Source organism: Cynoglossus semilaevis, chromosome 10 (assembly GCF_000523025.1).
Source record: "Cynoglossus semilaevis isolate Cse_v1.0 chromosome 10, Cse_v1.0, whole genome shotgun sequence".
NCBI classification, from domain to species: domain Eukaryota; kingdom Metazoa; phylum Chordata; class Actinopteri; order Pleuronectiformes; family Cynoglossidae; genus Cynoglossus; species Cynoglossus semilaevis.
Genome location: NC_024316.1, coordinates 15,926,460 through 15,943,737, shown reverse-complemented (window position 1 = coordinate 15,943,737; position 17,278 = coordinate 15,926,460). Strand labels below are relative to the sequence as shown.

Sequence of the window (17,278 nt, the reverse complement as noted above, 5' to 3'; positions counted from 1 at the left end):
TCTGTGGCTGTGGGTGGCAGGTTCAAAGGGGCAGAGGGATAAATGTGGTGTGAACTGGGGGGGCCGAGGAGCCGAGGGCCTGGGGAGACTCATGAGTATTAATCTGTGGGAACATTTTCCAGGTTTGTCCAGCATTAGTGATGTCTTCTGCTTCGGATCGTGACATGTCCATTGCCAAGAAAGCATTAGTTTGCTTTTCACCTCCCTAAATGAGCATGGACGACCCAGTCTTTTTGGAGCGTTCCATTTACAAGTCAAAGCTGAAGCATATTGTGGAACTCAGAACTCCTGCTGCAGATGAAACTCTATAGTCACAGTTGATTCAGATTCTCACGGATTGGAGATGAGGCGTGCTGGCAGCTGTTGATGAAAACAGATGGCCCGACACTGTATATACACACACACACACACACACGTTCACTCACTTGCATATGCAGCTCCAGTGCCAGTCTCAGCTGTCAGTCTCTTCATGCTCAGAACCCTTCTAATGGGAAGTAATTGATTTATTTTTTTAAAGTTCCCTGTGACTGAAACTGTTTCTCACTGGTAGCCAACAGAACCAAGCATGTGTAAAACGAGTGGATGTTTGTGTATTTCACTTACAGAGCCAACCGAGTGTTGGCCCAGGCTGTGAAAATGAAAACAGCTTTGCTTTACACCGTCCGTTCACCACTTCCACGACTTATAGTACAAGCTCTCGTGTAGTAAAACTGTACTCAACTCGGCAGCTCACTGCGTACTTCTTCTTCGTAATTTGGCAGCTGTGTAAAAACAAAAAACGAATTAAGTGAAAGATTTTCTAAGAGTTTGTTTTTGTTTTGCTCAGTAAAAACTCTCACTTTGCCTTTAAACTTTTCTTGAAATGTTTTGAATTAATATAATACCTTTCAAAATAACTTTTATCCTTTCTATACAGTAGTGTCCCAATTACTAATAGTAGAAAAGTAAGAAATCCCTTATCAGCTATCAGGCAATGCAAGTGAAAACGACTAATGCTATCAATGCTAGCTTATGATTTTGTCCAAAACAAAGGTATTATTTTGAAAGAAATTTACAAAATTCTGCCTAAAATGATTACAGAAGTTGGAGCATAGTTATTATTCTTTTGGCAGAAATGTATTTTTTATTTATCAGGTTTATTACAATAGTCACAAACACTTAGCTTGAAGCTCGACATGGATAATCAGGCGTACAGTGTAGCTAAACAGTAGCATAAAAAAGTCGTAGGTAACTATATGACGATCCAAAAAATTAGCCCAGATAAAGTTCAATTTTTTTTTCGTTTTGGACAGGGCTTTTTTTTTTTTTACAATATAGAAAGGATCTCTTTATAGCTACAGCTTTGTAAATCACATTTTAAAGAGTAAAAACCAAGTTCCTGTCCAACAAAATAAAATGAATCACTTTTCAAGGACCTTTAAATAAAAGGACCTTTAATAAAAAAAATATATCCTGATGTAGCCATACTTTAAATTTTTTTAAAACAAAATGTGTTTTCTAGGAATTTGTATAAAGTGTGTCTGTAACCACGGCAACTGAACTGCTCCAATCACAGAACCCTCCAAGGTCAGAAGGCGGCGCCGTCTTAAGTTATGAAGCCTTGAGTGTTGCTTCTTTGTGTTATTTACTTTACTTTCTGCTCCGATGTTTTCTTTGACATTTAGGTCAAACAGAACTGCTGTTGTTTCAACACTCTGAACGATGAATGTCTGTTGTTGTCACACTCACGGAGTTCTGGCAGCATTTTCCTTTTTTTTTTTTTTTTCCAATAATGATCAGCCCATTAATTTAAGGCGGTAATTACTGTGGAAATGTAAGGTTGGTCGTTCTGACATTATACATGAATCACTCTGTGTTTGCAGTGTAGAACCAATTGTCTTGATAATTAAATGTCAGGCATTGAGGTAATGAGGCAGAAACGAGTGCCTCTCAGGACCAACAGTACTTTGTATCTCTGTTTCTTCATTCTCTCACTCCTAAAAAAAAAGTATGTTTAATGCTCGTGTTTTTATTTTTTCTTGGCTTCAAAAATGTTTACACAACATCTTTTAGACTACAAACCGATTTGAGGTAGAAATGTTTGTCTAAATATGATAAAGTTCTCAGCTAATGGTTCAAATGACATTAACTTTTATTTACAAAACATTTGCTATTCCTACAAAACTGCTTTTCTCATTGAACACAATTAATAAGCAATAGCTCTGTGTACCATGAGGGGGACCCGCCCTCCACTTTGGGAACCACTGCTATAAGGCAACAGCGTGAGCCCCTTTCTGATGATGTGGCCTTACAAACATCATTTATTTTTATGTATCGTGTTTGAATGGATACAGAAAAACAGTAGTGATGATTTTGCTGGTTTTCTCTTTTTTCGATGTTTACTGACAAACACTGACCTTTGACCTTAAGATAATATCTTTTAAGATTTAAATAATAACAAAAGTTTTCCTTAAGATAATATCTTTAAAGATTTAATTATAACAAAAGTATGAGGCCTTAAGATAATATCTTTAAAGATTTAAATAATAACAAAAGTATATTTTGTATTTTCTACCCTGGTGTTTGTTCGGTGTTGGTATTTTCTACCCTGGTGTTCGTTCGGTGTGAACTACTCTTTAATTGGATATTCTTCCGTTTCCCATTCGCTCATTTGTTCGTCACGTTTCTATTAGAATTACAAATGTTCACCTGTTTGATCTGCGGCGAGTTGTTGCATCTCGTGTTTCCGCTCTTCTTGATCAGTAATCGTTCGTCCTCCTCGTACAATTACTTCAGATCCTTGATTAGATGAAACGTCGACGGCGAGTTGACACATCAAGGGCAAACAAATGATTTTCTTGTTAATTACATATTCATCGATTTAATCATTTCTACGTCTTCAACTGTGAGGGAGCCACGAAGACAGTTAACAACAACAGAGTTCACTGTGTTACACTGTGATCTGTACGTACGACACATTAATAGTGCTGGAAATTCAAAATGTGTTCAATGTTAGCGTGTTTGGTCGTACATGTTCATCTGTTAGGGTTCTTTACATGAATTTAAATTAAACTTTAAAAGTTTAAGAATTTAAAAATCTTCTTCAACACCTCGGCTAATTACCACACTGTGTTCTCGCACCGTCGCTGTCCATCTCTGTGTACTCTGCTGTTACCTTACTGTCTTGCGGCTTCTCTCCAAAGTGCACTAACAGCAGATAAATGTGTGTGTGTGTGTGTGTGCTTCGGGAGACCAAGAGTGTACACTGCAATTTACAGCTGCTAATTAACCTCCTCCATTTAGATTCTGTCATTAAACGTCCCACTAATTACAACTCCAGTCAGGGTCTTAATGGGTTTTAATAAGGAACTGAAGTTAACACTTCTTCTACTCAATCATCGATTAATGTTATTACCATCAACATGTGTAAAATATATACTGTATATCTTTATTTACATAACAGTGTTTTTGAGCCATGGTGAATATTTATTCTTTAGAAAACTCCCACGTCGCACCATCAAATAAAAATGTCACAATCAGCATATTTAATAAAATATATTGATTTTCATTTAATGAGTTCCATTTTACTCGACCAGTGTGAAATCTAGAGGCTCCTGTTTAGTTGAACAGAACACTGGTATGCTGGCAGGAATTGATGAAAGACACACAAAGTTCTTCTTTATCGGATCTCAAACGCACTAGTGCGTGAAGGAACAAGCATGGGTTGGGAATCACTGTTAAATACGATGAAAATTGTTAGTCAAAAAGTTCAAAGACAAACTAAAAAATGTTATTTTGTGAAAATATCAAAACATGTTAATTTGTGAAGCTAATAATCAAAACCATTTTCCATACAGAAAAACAAGGGATTGAACCAGCAAAACTAATAGTTGACTTTCTATTAGGCGAGATGAATATACTATTTTTATTCATACAATAACCATTTAATGTGAACACATTATTAATAATACAGCTCATGTCTTTGTTTATTAAATATTTTCAGTTCATGGAAAACAAATTTGAGGAGGTGTGTGTGTGGTTTTTTTCTTCTAAAGATTTAAGACTCACAAATTACCATTGTCTCCAATGTTCTGCTTATAATAGACCAAATTAACTGTTAGGCAGATCGAAGAAATTATTATTCATTTAATGCATTATGAATTTATAAAAATGCATGAGCTGCAGGCTTATCACTCAGTGGGTAATTGTCTTTTTACCCACTGTGTGAGAGAGAGAGCAATGAGAGAGAGAGAGAGAGAGAGAGAGAGAGCGCGCGCCTGAAGTTAAGAATTGACTGTAAGTGAATGAAGCCTCTGTTGTTTTCATGTCCTGGGATGAGTCAGTGTGGTGAAAATATCTGCTCAGGTCCAGGTTTCTGTCCGACTCCATACGGCCGATCTGCTGTGAAAGTGTCATGAGAGTCGGGAAGTGAGATTATAAAAAAAAAAAGACAAAGTGGAAATGAATACAGAGAGTTTTTATCTTTGGTTCGTGTTTGTTTTCCTTGTCACCTGGTTAAGGCTAGTTAATGAGTGATGGCTAACATCTATCAATGTTTCAGAACCAGTAGAGTTCTGATGTGTTTCCTAACCTTTAGTGATGACCATCTATACTATTCGGTGCTTTTGTACAGTTATAGACAAGCTCAGTAGTTTCAATGTCGTTGTGCTCATCAACAGGGGGCACCACTCTCATCCTGTCATTCTTTCATACATAGTTGTAAAAGATTTACTGGTTCAACATTGACCCACCGTTTGTTTTCCAACTTGATGGCTCGGCAACTAGAGGGAGTCATATATCTTTATGTTGCTTGTTCACTCTAAATTGATGGTAGGTGTGAATGTTAGTGTGAATGGTTTGTCTGACTCTTTGATGGACTAGCCAACTCTCCAGTATGTACAGTAACCTCACCATTTGCTCGATGACTGCTGATTGGTTCTAGCCCCACTGCGACGAAAATGATAAAAAAAGAAAATCATTGAAAGATAAAATATTCAAATGAAGAACCTTCATAGGTTTGAGGATCAGCTTAGCTTAGTCTTGTGACTGCTGGGACTGACAGGCAGTTAAGATAGCTTCAAGGCACATCATTCACAGCCCACATTGGAAAATGAAAAACAATACAGTTAAGAGTTAAAAGCCAAAGCTGAATTCTTCTCCACATTCCCTCTGTGCTCCCTCTGCTGCCTTCAGTCTCTTTATTCTTCTTCTTTTGTTTACCTCGCCGCTTCCTATTAATGTCTTTCATCACAGTTTCAGTTTGGTCCCTGATGTGCCTCATAACAGATGCAGTACAATTTCCAGGTCCTCTGGTACACACCGCAGTCCAACACCAACACCAGAGGCCCGTGGATTCCCACGTACAAATCAATATGCGTACCGCACTTTTCTATTTGCTATTTTCTCACTTCTTCTCCCTCTCAGCTTGATGAAAGCTGTTGTGTTCTAGCAGCCTCTCACTTTATATTACAGTGCTGATGCTTCATCTGCTATGACACTGGTTTTAATCATTTTTCCTTGTTGGAAGGAACTGTAGTGTTGGTGGTTTGTGAAGAAGTGATGCTGTCTAGAAAGTTTAATTTTTCCAAACTGGTCTGCAAAAAAACCCTGACTTCTGCTGCTTAATTTGCCAATGCTTTGGTGAAACTCTGCCCTCTGCTGGCATATTGGCATTTAAGGTCCAGAGAAATGACTTGAATAATTAAGGTAGCAGCCAGTCTACGTTAATTTATAGACTTTTTTATTCAGGGAAATTCATTGACAACCAATTGTGAACCTATTTTGGAATATTGTAGCTTCAGTTCCTGGAATGAAGCAGTGAATCCTATGTTCTGGTTTAACAGTTCAGTTTTAAAGGTCAACATCGGTACCCAGTCACTAATTATTCCCCTTATTCCCTCTGTTGAAAAAGCTTTTAAAAGATTTTTTAAAAAGATTTTTACACATGGAACCAAACATTCTCATGGTGGTAGAGAAAGATCTTTTTTTTTACTTTTTTTTTTTTTTGCTAATCCTCTTTGTGTTGTGTATGAGGTTAGCAAAACGAAACAGATTCAAGTCGAAGGTTTATTTACGACTACAGAGTCAACAAGTTCAGCAACAAAATGCTCCCATATGTGCAGGACAAAATATTCACAACCATTTTTTGCTTTTCTGTCTCTTCTTAAAATTCTAGGCAACTACTATGGGACCCCCAAACCTCCAGCCGAGCCCAGCCCCGTGCAGCCAGACCTAGTGGACCAGGTTCTGTTTGACGAGGAGTTTGACACAGAGGTCCAGCGCAAACGCACAACCTCTGTCAGCAAAATGGACAGAAAGGACAGCACGGCACCGGAGGATGAAGACGAAGAGGAGAGGTCTCCGATGGTCAACGGGCTGACAGGTGAGAGGCTTGTTTTCAATTTTTTTTTTTACCTTTCTTGAAGTCAACTTTTATACAGCCCTGGCATTTCTGTCCGTTTAGTACTTGTGTTTATATGCAGATGATGTTAAACATGTAATCCATGATGTATCCAATGGCTGTGCCTGATCATCACTGTTGTATTATCGTCCAATAAAGAACGTTCTCTCCTACGTCAGACTTCCTCTGAGCTAGAATAAATGCTCGTGCAGGGACAGTTAGGAGCCAGTTTCTCTCTTCTATGCCCTCTAAGCATTTTTGTCAGTTGGAGTGAGTGTTACTGTACGTGCCCTCGTACACTGCAGCTCCAGTCGACAGCGTCTCTGCCAGGGCTGGAAACAGCTGTTGCCTGGAGCCATTTCTCTATCTTGTCCTTTGTTCTGAATTTGCAAATATGGAGTGCACTCATGAGGGGGGAATAGAGGCCTCATTTTTGGAACAAAATGCTCCAGACCTCTGTCAGTCGACAGGTTTCAGTTTGTCTAAAGGACTGAGGATTCAGTGTCGTCCAACTCATACTTGGCCTCATGGAGAGAAAAAAAAAAAAAAAACGGCACACAGTCAGACTCAGAGTCAGTCACACATATCATGATACGTGGATCACACAGTAATGTGATATTGAAAGAGTTGTGGTGTAGTACTCGTGGCCGGTCATGGCTCTGCCCTGTTCTGCCTGGGAGGCAGTTTGCAGTGCGACACTCCTGACATGCAAATCCACTGGGCATAGCTGCACTCCCGTCCTCCTGTGTTCTCTTTTTTTTTTTTTTTACGTGTCTGTCTATATTTCTGCCTCTTCATTCCCTCGCTCTTCACTTTCCTCTCCTGTGGAATCAACCGCTGAACCTGTGTTGGGAGGAAGAGTAAGCTCCAAGGGACGAAGGATGGAAGGAGCCCAGGAGAGCTCCACTGGTGCCACCGTCTCGCCCACTGCCTTTCTGTCCTTCTACCCTCTGACTTACCTCCACACTCACCCCCGTCCTTCCTCTGTCTCCCTGCCCATGACCCTCTCTCCATCTTGTGCTGCAGACCACAAGGACAAGGCGGAGTGGAGGAAGACGGTGCCCAGCTACAACCAGTCGGCTGGAGCCATGGACCTGCGTGTGTGGAACACACAGGACGAGAGTCAGGAGCCCCTGCCTAAAAACTGGGAAATGGCCTACACAGAGACTGGGATGGTGTATTTTATAGAGTAAGTTTTACTTATTTTCAGTCGTCCTTTCTTTCAAACGTTAACCTCAGCTCGGTGACATCACCTTAAATGAAGTTGCTGGTTGTTGTAACAGACAGAATTGTTTTAGTCTGAAACTCAATAGTTGAGTTAATCCAAAAAGACAGGGTTTTGTTTCAGTTTTAGTTGGTGAATATATCCAATATATTAATATCGTGACTACGTATATTTATACATATATGTACATATATGTATGTACGTATGTATATGTATTTTTATATATACATATATACAGTGTATGTATATATATGTATCTATATACATATATACATACACTGTATATACATATATATACACTGTATATATTTATATATATTTATATATATATGTCGTGTTCTGATCTGGTCTCAGTTGAGGTGTCTCACCTTCTAGGCAACATATACAACATCCTGCCCGTCTTAACTTCCTGTTTTCCAGTTTTGCTCTTTGATCAGATCATGGACGTCTTTGATCTCAACTATAAGTCTGTAAAATTAACAATTATTTTCATACAGTTATGTCCACGACCATTTCAACAGCGGTGCCATTCATGTGGACGTGAAACGTTTCAGGAGAACGTCCTACTGAGCTTCCTGTGTTTGATGGCTGCTTTGTTGCCCGATGCTAAGAGCGGCTAACCCTGCACTGCATTGTTTACCTTGTGCGTTAGCGTGGCATGTAGTCAATGTTGAATCTCCGAGGAAGCCAGGTGCTGCTTCTGGCCACTAAATCAATAAATCATCCTGCCAGGAGGAGAAACAACAGGCTAAGTGGAGAGCACCACTCCTGACCTGCTGTCTCAGTTCAGCTCTGCAGCCACTCACTCTTTTCTGTCTGTGGTCAACGTCCTTCCCTTTTCTCACCGCCTCCCGTCTTTCTGAAAACATGACTTACATCCTGGAGGCCTAATAAATAAAACATCTGCTGAGCCTCACATGTGTCTCCAAGGGAACTTCTAATTCCCCGCTCTGATTTGTGGCATCGTGCTAAATACTTTTATATGATTTATGCCCTGGAGCCTCACATGGAGATGTTTGGAGGCTGTAGCTAACAGATGGAAATTGAACAACTGAGCAGGCCAGGTCGCAGTCGAGCTGGTGACCCAGTACAAACCTCCAGTCTCTAGTCTGTCTCTTTATCCTCCTAATGGCTTCTGGTTCACGTCCAGAATGCTCATCCCTGCAGCTGCTCCCAAAACACCTTTATGGCACCGCTTGCAGAATACGATTTTTTTTTTCCTCAGCACCGAATGTGTTTTTCACACACAAGCACTACTGGACACCACACACTGGAGAATAAGAGCTTTTATTTTCCTGTGAGTCTTCGCAGCCACTGGGAGTCCCGTCCCGTCCTGACAGGTGGTGACAAAGAAGAGCAGACCTGCCATTTTGTACTTGTAGCTAAGCGTGCTCCGAGGCTGCCGGTCAAATCGCCGTGGCTCATTACGTGTGTCAAGTGATGCTCAGCAGTTAAATCTACCTTTTCTACCATTTCCCTCAACCTCCCTCCCCCTACCCCTCCCCTCTTGCCCCCCCAGAGCTGCCCTACGGCTGGGAGAAGATCGAGGACCCTCAGTATGGAACCTACTTTGTCGAGTAAGTCAAACTTTTGTTTCCTGAAATGAAGTACATTTTATCACATTATAATAACTATACATTTACATTTAGCGACTTACAATTTGAGTCAGTCAATCAACAATCGAGACAGAAAACATAGATAGTAATAAATATATTTTATTTAGAAACTGTTCGTTGAGAAAGAGTGCGACTGATTTTTTTTTAATACAAAAAATGTAAAAACATGAAAGTTTAAAATATCAAATCTAATGGTAAAAGTCATGTTAGTACAAAAGTCAGTCTGGTGAATGCTGTTGTCAGAGCATCTAAAAATTATATTTAGTAAAACTTTTTTACTTTTACATTAACATTCTGCAGCCTCATCCTTATCACTGAGCTCCCTGTGACAGGAGCATGGCTACGGTGTTGTCTGTGCAGTTCAACAGTTCTGGGGAAAACAATTATGTCAGTGCAGATAAGACTGATGGGATTGAGCCGTGTGTTTGTGTGATCCTGGTAGAGCTATACTTGTGGGGACATGTTTTGGAGGAAAAAGAAAGAAACACTTTGTTATGGGGACGCTGGTCGTTGTAGGGACATTTTGCAGGTGTCCCAGAGTGAGAAGGTATTTTGAGGTTCAGTTCAGTGTTAGGATTAGAACTGCAGTCAGATTGGAGTAAGGATTGGGATTGGTTGTATAGTTATGTCTGTGTTTCTCTCTGTGTTTCTATGAAGCACTGAGTAAACACCAAAAACAGTATGTGTGTGTCTGTGTGAGAATGAGGACGGTGAAAACAGATGACAATAAAGTTTCAGGGTCCTTCACAGGGAAACATGGTCAAGATTCCATTCTGATTAGAAGCGCAAACAAGAGCACAGTGTTTCATTTTGGTTTCATAATTGTGTACAAAGCGGGGGTTGACCTGCGGGGGGCGGGGGGGAGGGGGGAACCCTACTTTTGTTTTAAGAAGGTCATTCAGAGGCTGCCAGTATCTCTAACTCATCCCAACTTTATTCTGGGCATGAACAGCTGAATATGACAAAGTGACCGTCGTCGTCGTCGTCGTCGTTTTATCAACCTCTGCCCAAAACACTTTTGCAGTTAAAGAGTGAGAAAATGAGACAGAGACCAGCAGTGAGCGAATCAACAAGCAGAAACAAAAAACGAGGGGAATGTTTATCACTTTATACCGACTGGAGAGGAGTCGTCTGTGAGTGAGTCATACACAGAAACAGCCATTTGTAGACAAACACACAAACACACACGTACACACACACCATCAGAGACCCAGCATGCCGCTGATTTGCTGTGCAGCGTCCATGAGTTTTGTTTTCCCACTGTGCCGTCATGACCAGGATTTACAACAGTTACTGCTCGTTACTCAGACAAGCTACAGTGCGTCTCTCCATTAGCATATAATCATGACAGAACAGGCTAGCAGCAAATGTTACAGCACACAGGTGGCACCCGTGGATTGTTAATTGTTTTCACAATGAAGTTTGAGTTAAATCCTGATTCATTATCGACCACATCCTTCACGTACGTGTCGAAAATATCGCAGCAAAGATTGTTACATCACTGTGAGGACAACCTGCCCTCTCAGTGGGCGGGAGACCAGACTTGGGGTTTGAGGATCGCGGTTCAGTGCTGGTCCACTCTATGGTGTGGTGTGTTGAGCAAACACAATGGCCATGTTTCATGGACGGGTCAGATGTAGAAAATGTGTTTTTGCGTGGATGCGTGTATATGTCGATGATAAAAATTTTTTTAAAACTGCTGCTTCTTTTTCTTGTACTAAATAATGTATTAAAATAAAATTTAAATCATAATCATTTAGGCCCAATAATGCTTAGCTAATACCCAAATGTATACACAAATTGACAAAATATTAGCTTAAAGGCTAACACAAGAAAATGGCCCGCTATTATTTTTAGCTATTTAGCTTAAAACAAGAGTTTAAAACAACACCAGAAACGCCTGTATCTCAATATTACCTTACAAGATAAAAAGCCAAAAGTCACACAACATGATTTGTTTGCTAAAAGAAAATGTGATCTATATCTGAGATATATTTAACAGGAAGGAGACAGGCCTTCAAAATCAGTTTATACAGTGTGCGTGCTAGTAGATGTAGGTGTGAATAGAACCAGTGGGAGGCGTGATGAACAGTGTGCCAACACAAACAGGTCAAACCAGAGTTTATTTGCAATGCAAAAATGTAGTGAAACTGTAACGGCTGTAACTCTAGTCACCGTCTTAACTAATGTTGTCATTTCACCTGCACAGCCACATCAACCAGAAAACACAGTTTGAGAATCCGGTGCTGGAAGCAAGAAGGAAGTTAAGTGTGGACACACCGACTGCAGTCCCACAGCCGACGGTTTCAGCATCAGTCTCAGGTAACTTCACACTACAACGAGGGTGTAATGATGTTTGGCTGCTCCCTACAGTGGACCATCCACCTCCATCTCCCTCTTTCTCTTAGTGCTTTACTAGAGATGTAACACCAACATCTCCATGTCGTCTGAATCTTCTCTGGGGTTTTCTTCTCTTCTTCCACCTCCAACATCTGTTATCTACTGTCTCTCATCAGCATTTGTTCAAATCTTTTCAACCTTGTCTCTCTCTGGGGCAGCTCCACTATCTCCAAACCGTACCCCCATTAAGGCGTCCACTGTAGACCAATGCCCTGGTTCAAAAATTGAACCAAAATATAAAAAAAATCATTGTTCTAAATTGTCAAGAACGTCAGAAGAACATTTTCAAACCGTATGGTTTTGTCCAGATAACAAATGTAGTTGTTAACATCTTTATTAGTCAGTTAGTCTTGTCTACTGTATGAACAATCCATCTAAAGTTATATGCAGATGATCTTTACATCTTCGAGATGATGTACAAGTGCATTAATAATGAAATAAGTGCGGAAGGATTTACTCTAAATGTTTAATTTATACCACACCGTTGCCTTGGTCACATGTCCAAGAAACCTCATCCTGAATCATTTTGGACCTAAATACACATAAGGAGAACATGAAAACCACAATGAAAATAACCTCAAAAACCTCAGATCAAACCAGTGATCTTTTTGCTGTTAGGAAGGAGAACCAACCACTCTACCACCACGTATCCAAATATCCATCATTTACAAAAAAAAACTACTCATAAAAGGAAACGCCACATCAAACTAGTGTCAGTGTCAAAAGGTTCCAGTGGGAGCTAATGAAGAGATCACAGGTAACTATTATTCTGGTGACAGATTGACGCTGATTGTCTCGATCCTCTACGTTTCTTCTTCCTGTCAATATCGTTTCAGCTGTGAAGCCAGGTTTTGGTTTGGTACTTTCATCTTTTTTTGTTGATTGAAGAACAACACAGTGTATGACACCGTATTTGATGTGTATGAAAATACTGCAGAGCTTTTATCATCGCTCTCACCAGAAGACGTCTCCCTGGAAGATGTTCTAACAGTTGACAGGCTGCTGATAAACAGACCATTGACTTTGAAGCAATGATATTCAATTTGAATAATGGAGCAGCGTTTGACTGGGCGGCTGGATTCATTCTGACAAGTAGATATAAAGTAGGGAGGACAGAGAGGTCTGGTTGAAATGTCCTTTTTCTCCGGCCGCTCACTGCAGTTCAGGGATTTTGTTTTTTCAAAGGCAGAGAGGAGACGGGGAGGGTGAGGTGACCGCCTTTGAAAGTGACTCATGGTCATAAACTGCGTTTCGACCGGGTCAGCTGTTCATCATTGAGCCCCTGAGGTGAAAGTCTGGTCCAATCACCACTTTTCTCAGACTGTATGTCTGAGAAGCTGAAGCCTGAAAATGTCTGGACATGAGTCGGAATTTAACTGAATTCCACAGAGAAAACTCACCGCAGCCAGTGGTACAAACTGCTTTCTGAAAAAAGTGTGTACGGTTTCTTAGAAGAAGCAATAACAATAGTTACTGCTTCTTCAACATTTCATTTTTTTATGGACACAGAACATTTTTTAGATTTTTGTTTAGATTTTCATCAAATTTGAAAATCATTGCCTGAAGTTCAGAGAAAGAATAATGTACTGAATTTGAAAATCATTGCCTGAAGTTCAACCCAAGGGAAAAAGAGAAAGAATAATGTACTAAAGTTAAAGATAATAATACATCTTTCAAAGTCCGATACTAACAGAAATAAAGTCTAAAAGCTGATTAATTTAAAATGTAAAATTAATTAAGAACTTGAAAAGAAGCCAAAATTATGGATCCATGTGTTTTCGGACCCAACAATGCCAAAAATACAAAAGTTCGACTGCAGGTTGACCATCCAATCAGACGGTGGTTAAGTAAATTCCTTACAACAAGAAATGCACCAATCAGCATCCTTTATCTTTAAATTGATTGTTAGATTGTTGAAGTTTTTTTTTTTTTTTGCATTTTATTTAGTGGCTCCATAAACAGATGAGAGTGAGATTTAATCTTGTTGTTGTGCCAACCCTCTGCAGAGCAGTTAAAGCTCTGCATTAAAAACCTCTGTTTTAATGGTGTTGTTAAGTTTGAAATTTGATGAGAATCTCGTGTCTGTGTGAAAAAAAAAAAAAAATCTGTAAACTTATGGAGCGAGTGAAGCTACAGTGTGAAGGTTCTGTACCTGCACAGTCTGACAGGAACACTGAGGCCTGAACCTGTTGGATGTAACACTTGGTCACGACAAACGGAAATAACATCGTAAGATTAAGGCTGAGACTGACGTTCATGTGTTCATAATGAGACGACAAGTACAAGAAGTACAAAAAATAACACATTCGTTCGCTAATGTCTGGCACAGCGAGACGACAAGTACAAGAAGTACAAAAATAACACATTCGTTACACACTCCAGCCCTGTAGGTGGCAGTGATGCAAAGCAGCGACCAAAATAGGGAAGCATTGAGCGCCATCTGCCTGTGTCCTTTAGGTGCCTTTCCACCATTAATGACAGTTAATTGCTTGTTTCCTTGTGTGCACAAATGACGGCGTGGACGAGGCAGCTTCTGAACATTGTTCTGACCAGTCTGGTCGCCCTGACGGGAGAGAGGACAAGGGGGAGGGGGGGGGGCGGAGAAGAAAGCAGCGCTGTGCTCCACCGTAATTACGACGCTCACAATCCTGTCTGACATTTGAAATAATCACTTCACCTCAGAGGAAACAGACTGTCTCTTTGTGGTCCACAGCTTAATCAGCACCATGTAAACATAGCTGTCCTCCCCCCGCCCCCCTCCCTGACTGCCGGCCTGTCAGAGCAGCTTTCATGGTGATCGTGAAAAAAAGACAGTGACTGATGACCGCCTCCTGATTCAGCGTGTGAACATCTAAGGCCTGTGCCGTCTGAGGGGACAATGCTGTCGGACAGGGGTCCAGCGGTACCGCGTGCTGGAACCCAACATGTGATAACGGCCAATAATGATTTACTGATTTACTTTAAACCTAATCAAGCTGTTAACGTAACAACTTGTGGGAAAATATAATAAAATAATAGAGCTGAGTTGGCCTTTTCAAATGGCGGCTCAAGGGCCACGTGCAGTACGGCCAAAACACAACCTCAGAGTGGCCCGGTCTGTGGTCTGTGATCTGACAAACCGAGAGAGTTACAGTTAGCAAGTAAAGAAAAAAAACTACAGCAGCGTTTCCCAACCTTTTTGAGCCACGACCAATATTTAACGTTTAAAAAAAGTCACACAATAACTTACTTACTCAGTGTGAAACCTGTGCCTGTTTAGTTGAACACAATGCTGATACTTGCAGTTCCTATGTGGCTTTAAGAGCAATTAACTGTTACATCCTGTTGTTTTTTTTTTTTAAGATTAATTTCTATTTATTTTCTAGTTACCGTCTGTGTATTAGCCCCAAAAAACATTCAGCCCAGATGAATCTCTTGGTTCGAAAATCAGGCCCAATGGAATTTATCAACATATAATCCCACTGCAAGGCAATCATTTTTTTGCCGATGATGTAATAATTATTACATTATTGACTCGCATATCGGCCTAGTGGTTAACAGCGATGACTACACCAAGACACATTATGACATAATTGGTTTAGACTAAAGACTGTCAACATTATTACATTATCTGCTCACACCTGCTCACACCACAGGTTGTCATGAGAACATGTGATATCACATTTGCATATTACTGTTATTGTATTTTCAGTATTCAATATATTTATAATACACATTCATTATGTCACGTTCATGGGCCATTGGCTCTGCAGTTATGCAAATCACACTCCCATGACACATTAAGAGTGGTGTAGGAGGGAGAGGAGAAGAAGGAGGAGGAGGAGGAGGTGCATCTGTACTCTCCATAATGAGATTGATGTCCCAGCATGCATCAGTGTGGGAACCATCAGAGTAGACGTATGAAGGGACGCTGTACATAAGTCAAATCTCAGAGGCTCACACCACAGGGAGACAACGGTCAGCACCGAGGAGGAGTTCCTTCACTCCTCTCCTCTTCTTTCCTCCATGTTTCTAATTCAAGCTGAAGTCAGATTCATCTCTTTGGATCCTGGACTAAATGTTTTGATTGAGACTGAAACCCAGTTCATCTCTCCTACCTCTGCTCTCAGATCATCATCTTTCAGTTTCACTGCAGTTTTTTAATCACTACAAATATCAACACACGGTCAAACAACACTGAGCAAGTGGTGCCCTGGTGGAGACAGATGGTAATTTATTTCTGTTCTCCTTCATTTGCCAAACTGTCTGCACCACATCTCAACCTGTGAAAGAATTCCTCTGCAGAATTACTGGTCGAAAAGTGCTAGATTTAAAAAAGAAAAGTGTCTTGGTTTAATATGTTTCGTCATTAGAACTTTGTCCAGTGTTGAGCTGTGTGAGATTCGATTTGAACAGATTCGTCTTCCTTATTAAAAAATATTTAATATTAAGTTCTGAAAAAACTTTGCAAGATGTTTTGACATCTGGATTTGTATTTTTAATTGTTTGTGATTTTTTTTTTTTTTTTGTACCCCATAGAAGAACCTGGTCCTGGAGCACGGGGCTTCACACGAGATCCGTCCCAGCTGCAGGGCTCTATCCTGAAGACGTCCCTCAGAAAAAGCCCCCAGGGCTTTGGGTTCACCATCATTGGAGGAGACCGACCTGACGAGTTCCTTCAGGTCAAAAACGTCCTTCCAGACGGGCCCGCTGCACACGACAACAAGATCGCTTCAGGTAAGAGTCTCCGCCGAACTGCATGTTCAGAGAATGTGTGGAGGGTGTGGGTTCAACTCCAGAACTCAATCTGAACATGTCATCAAACCAGAGAGAAGCTGATTTTCACTGTTTTTAGTCGTTTATGAAGAGGTTGACGTTTCATGGCTTCTCAGAGGATTTCTCTCCTGAGCCGCAGCTATGAAGAGGTTGACGTTTCATGGCTTCACTCTGCTTCGACATTTATTCCACACTCGCTGTAAACACTGACCAGGTGCACACAGGTCTGAACAGTGACATGGAACTGTAGCAGTGCTGTACTAGTAAACTGGCTCTGCAGAGCTGCTCCCCCTGCTGGTGCTGCCGAGTAGCAAAGACCAAAGTCCAACCCCGGAGACTAATTAATTCAACATTTCATTTCCCCTCAGACGGAGAGTAATTGATGGAAATAAAAATGAACTAATAATTAATTGAACACTTAATTAATTCATGAATTGAGCTGTAACAGGAAGCGGTGGAGTGAAGCGATTTTACGTTGTGTGGAGGGTTTGTTTTGGATTTGATTCATTGACCGTTTGGACTTTCTGAGAAACTGTGTTTAATTTACCTCACCGCTGCCATCTTCTGGATGTCTGGCTACTGGACAGGTCAGTAGAGTGGACACTTCAGAGAGGATTGGAGTTCAAGTCAGGAGCAGAACCTCTGAAAGGGTATTGATTGTGTGGGTGGGCTTTTGAAAAACGAGCCAAAGAGCCAGTCAGCAATTCAGGCAAACACACAACTCAGCCAGGCCAGGAGGGGGCGGCGAGGGTCGCTACCCTCTTAAGGAGATGAAGAGTAAAATGGTTGGTTAGTGATTTTACTATTTTGTAATGACTTCCTCCATTTCTCGAGATCCTGAAAAAAAAAAAGCTGTAGCATAAACAAAGTTCTACAGCGAACGGAACCAAACTGAGGTTTGAG

The 17,278-nt window shown here is 40.7% G+C and overlaps 1 protein-coding gene across 1 annotated transcript in view; it reads left to right on the top strand.

Annotated features, from left to right (window-relative positions):
* The window catches only part of magi3a (membrane associated guanylate kinase, WW and PDZ domain containing 3a), a 98,983-nt gene that overhangs the window by 66,257 nt on the left and 15,448 nt on the right, over positions 1-17,278 (top strand). Inside the window, 6 exon segments of the mRNA XM_017035702.2 lie at positions 6,155-6,361; positions 7,406-7,568; positions 8,916-8,947; positions 9,124-9,181; positions 11,430-11,542; positions 16,139-16,336. Of these exon segments, the coding sequence (XP_016891191.2) occupies positions 6,155-6,361; positions 7,406-7,568; positions 8,916-8,947; positions 9,124-9,181; positions 11,430-11,542; positions 16,139-16,336 (771 nt within the window).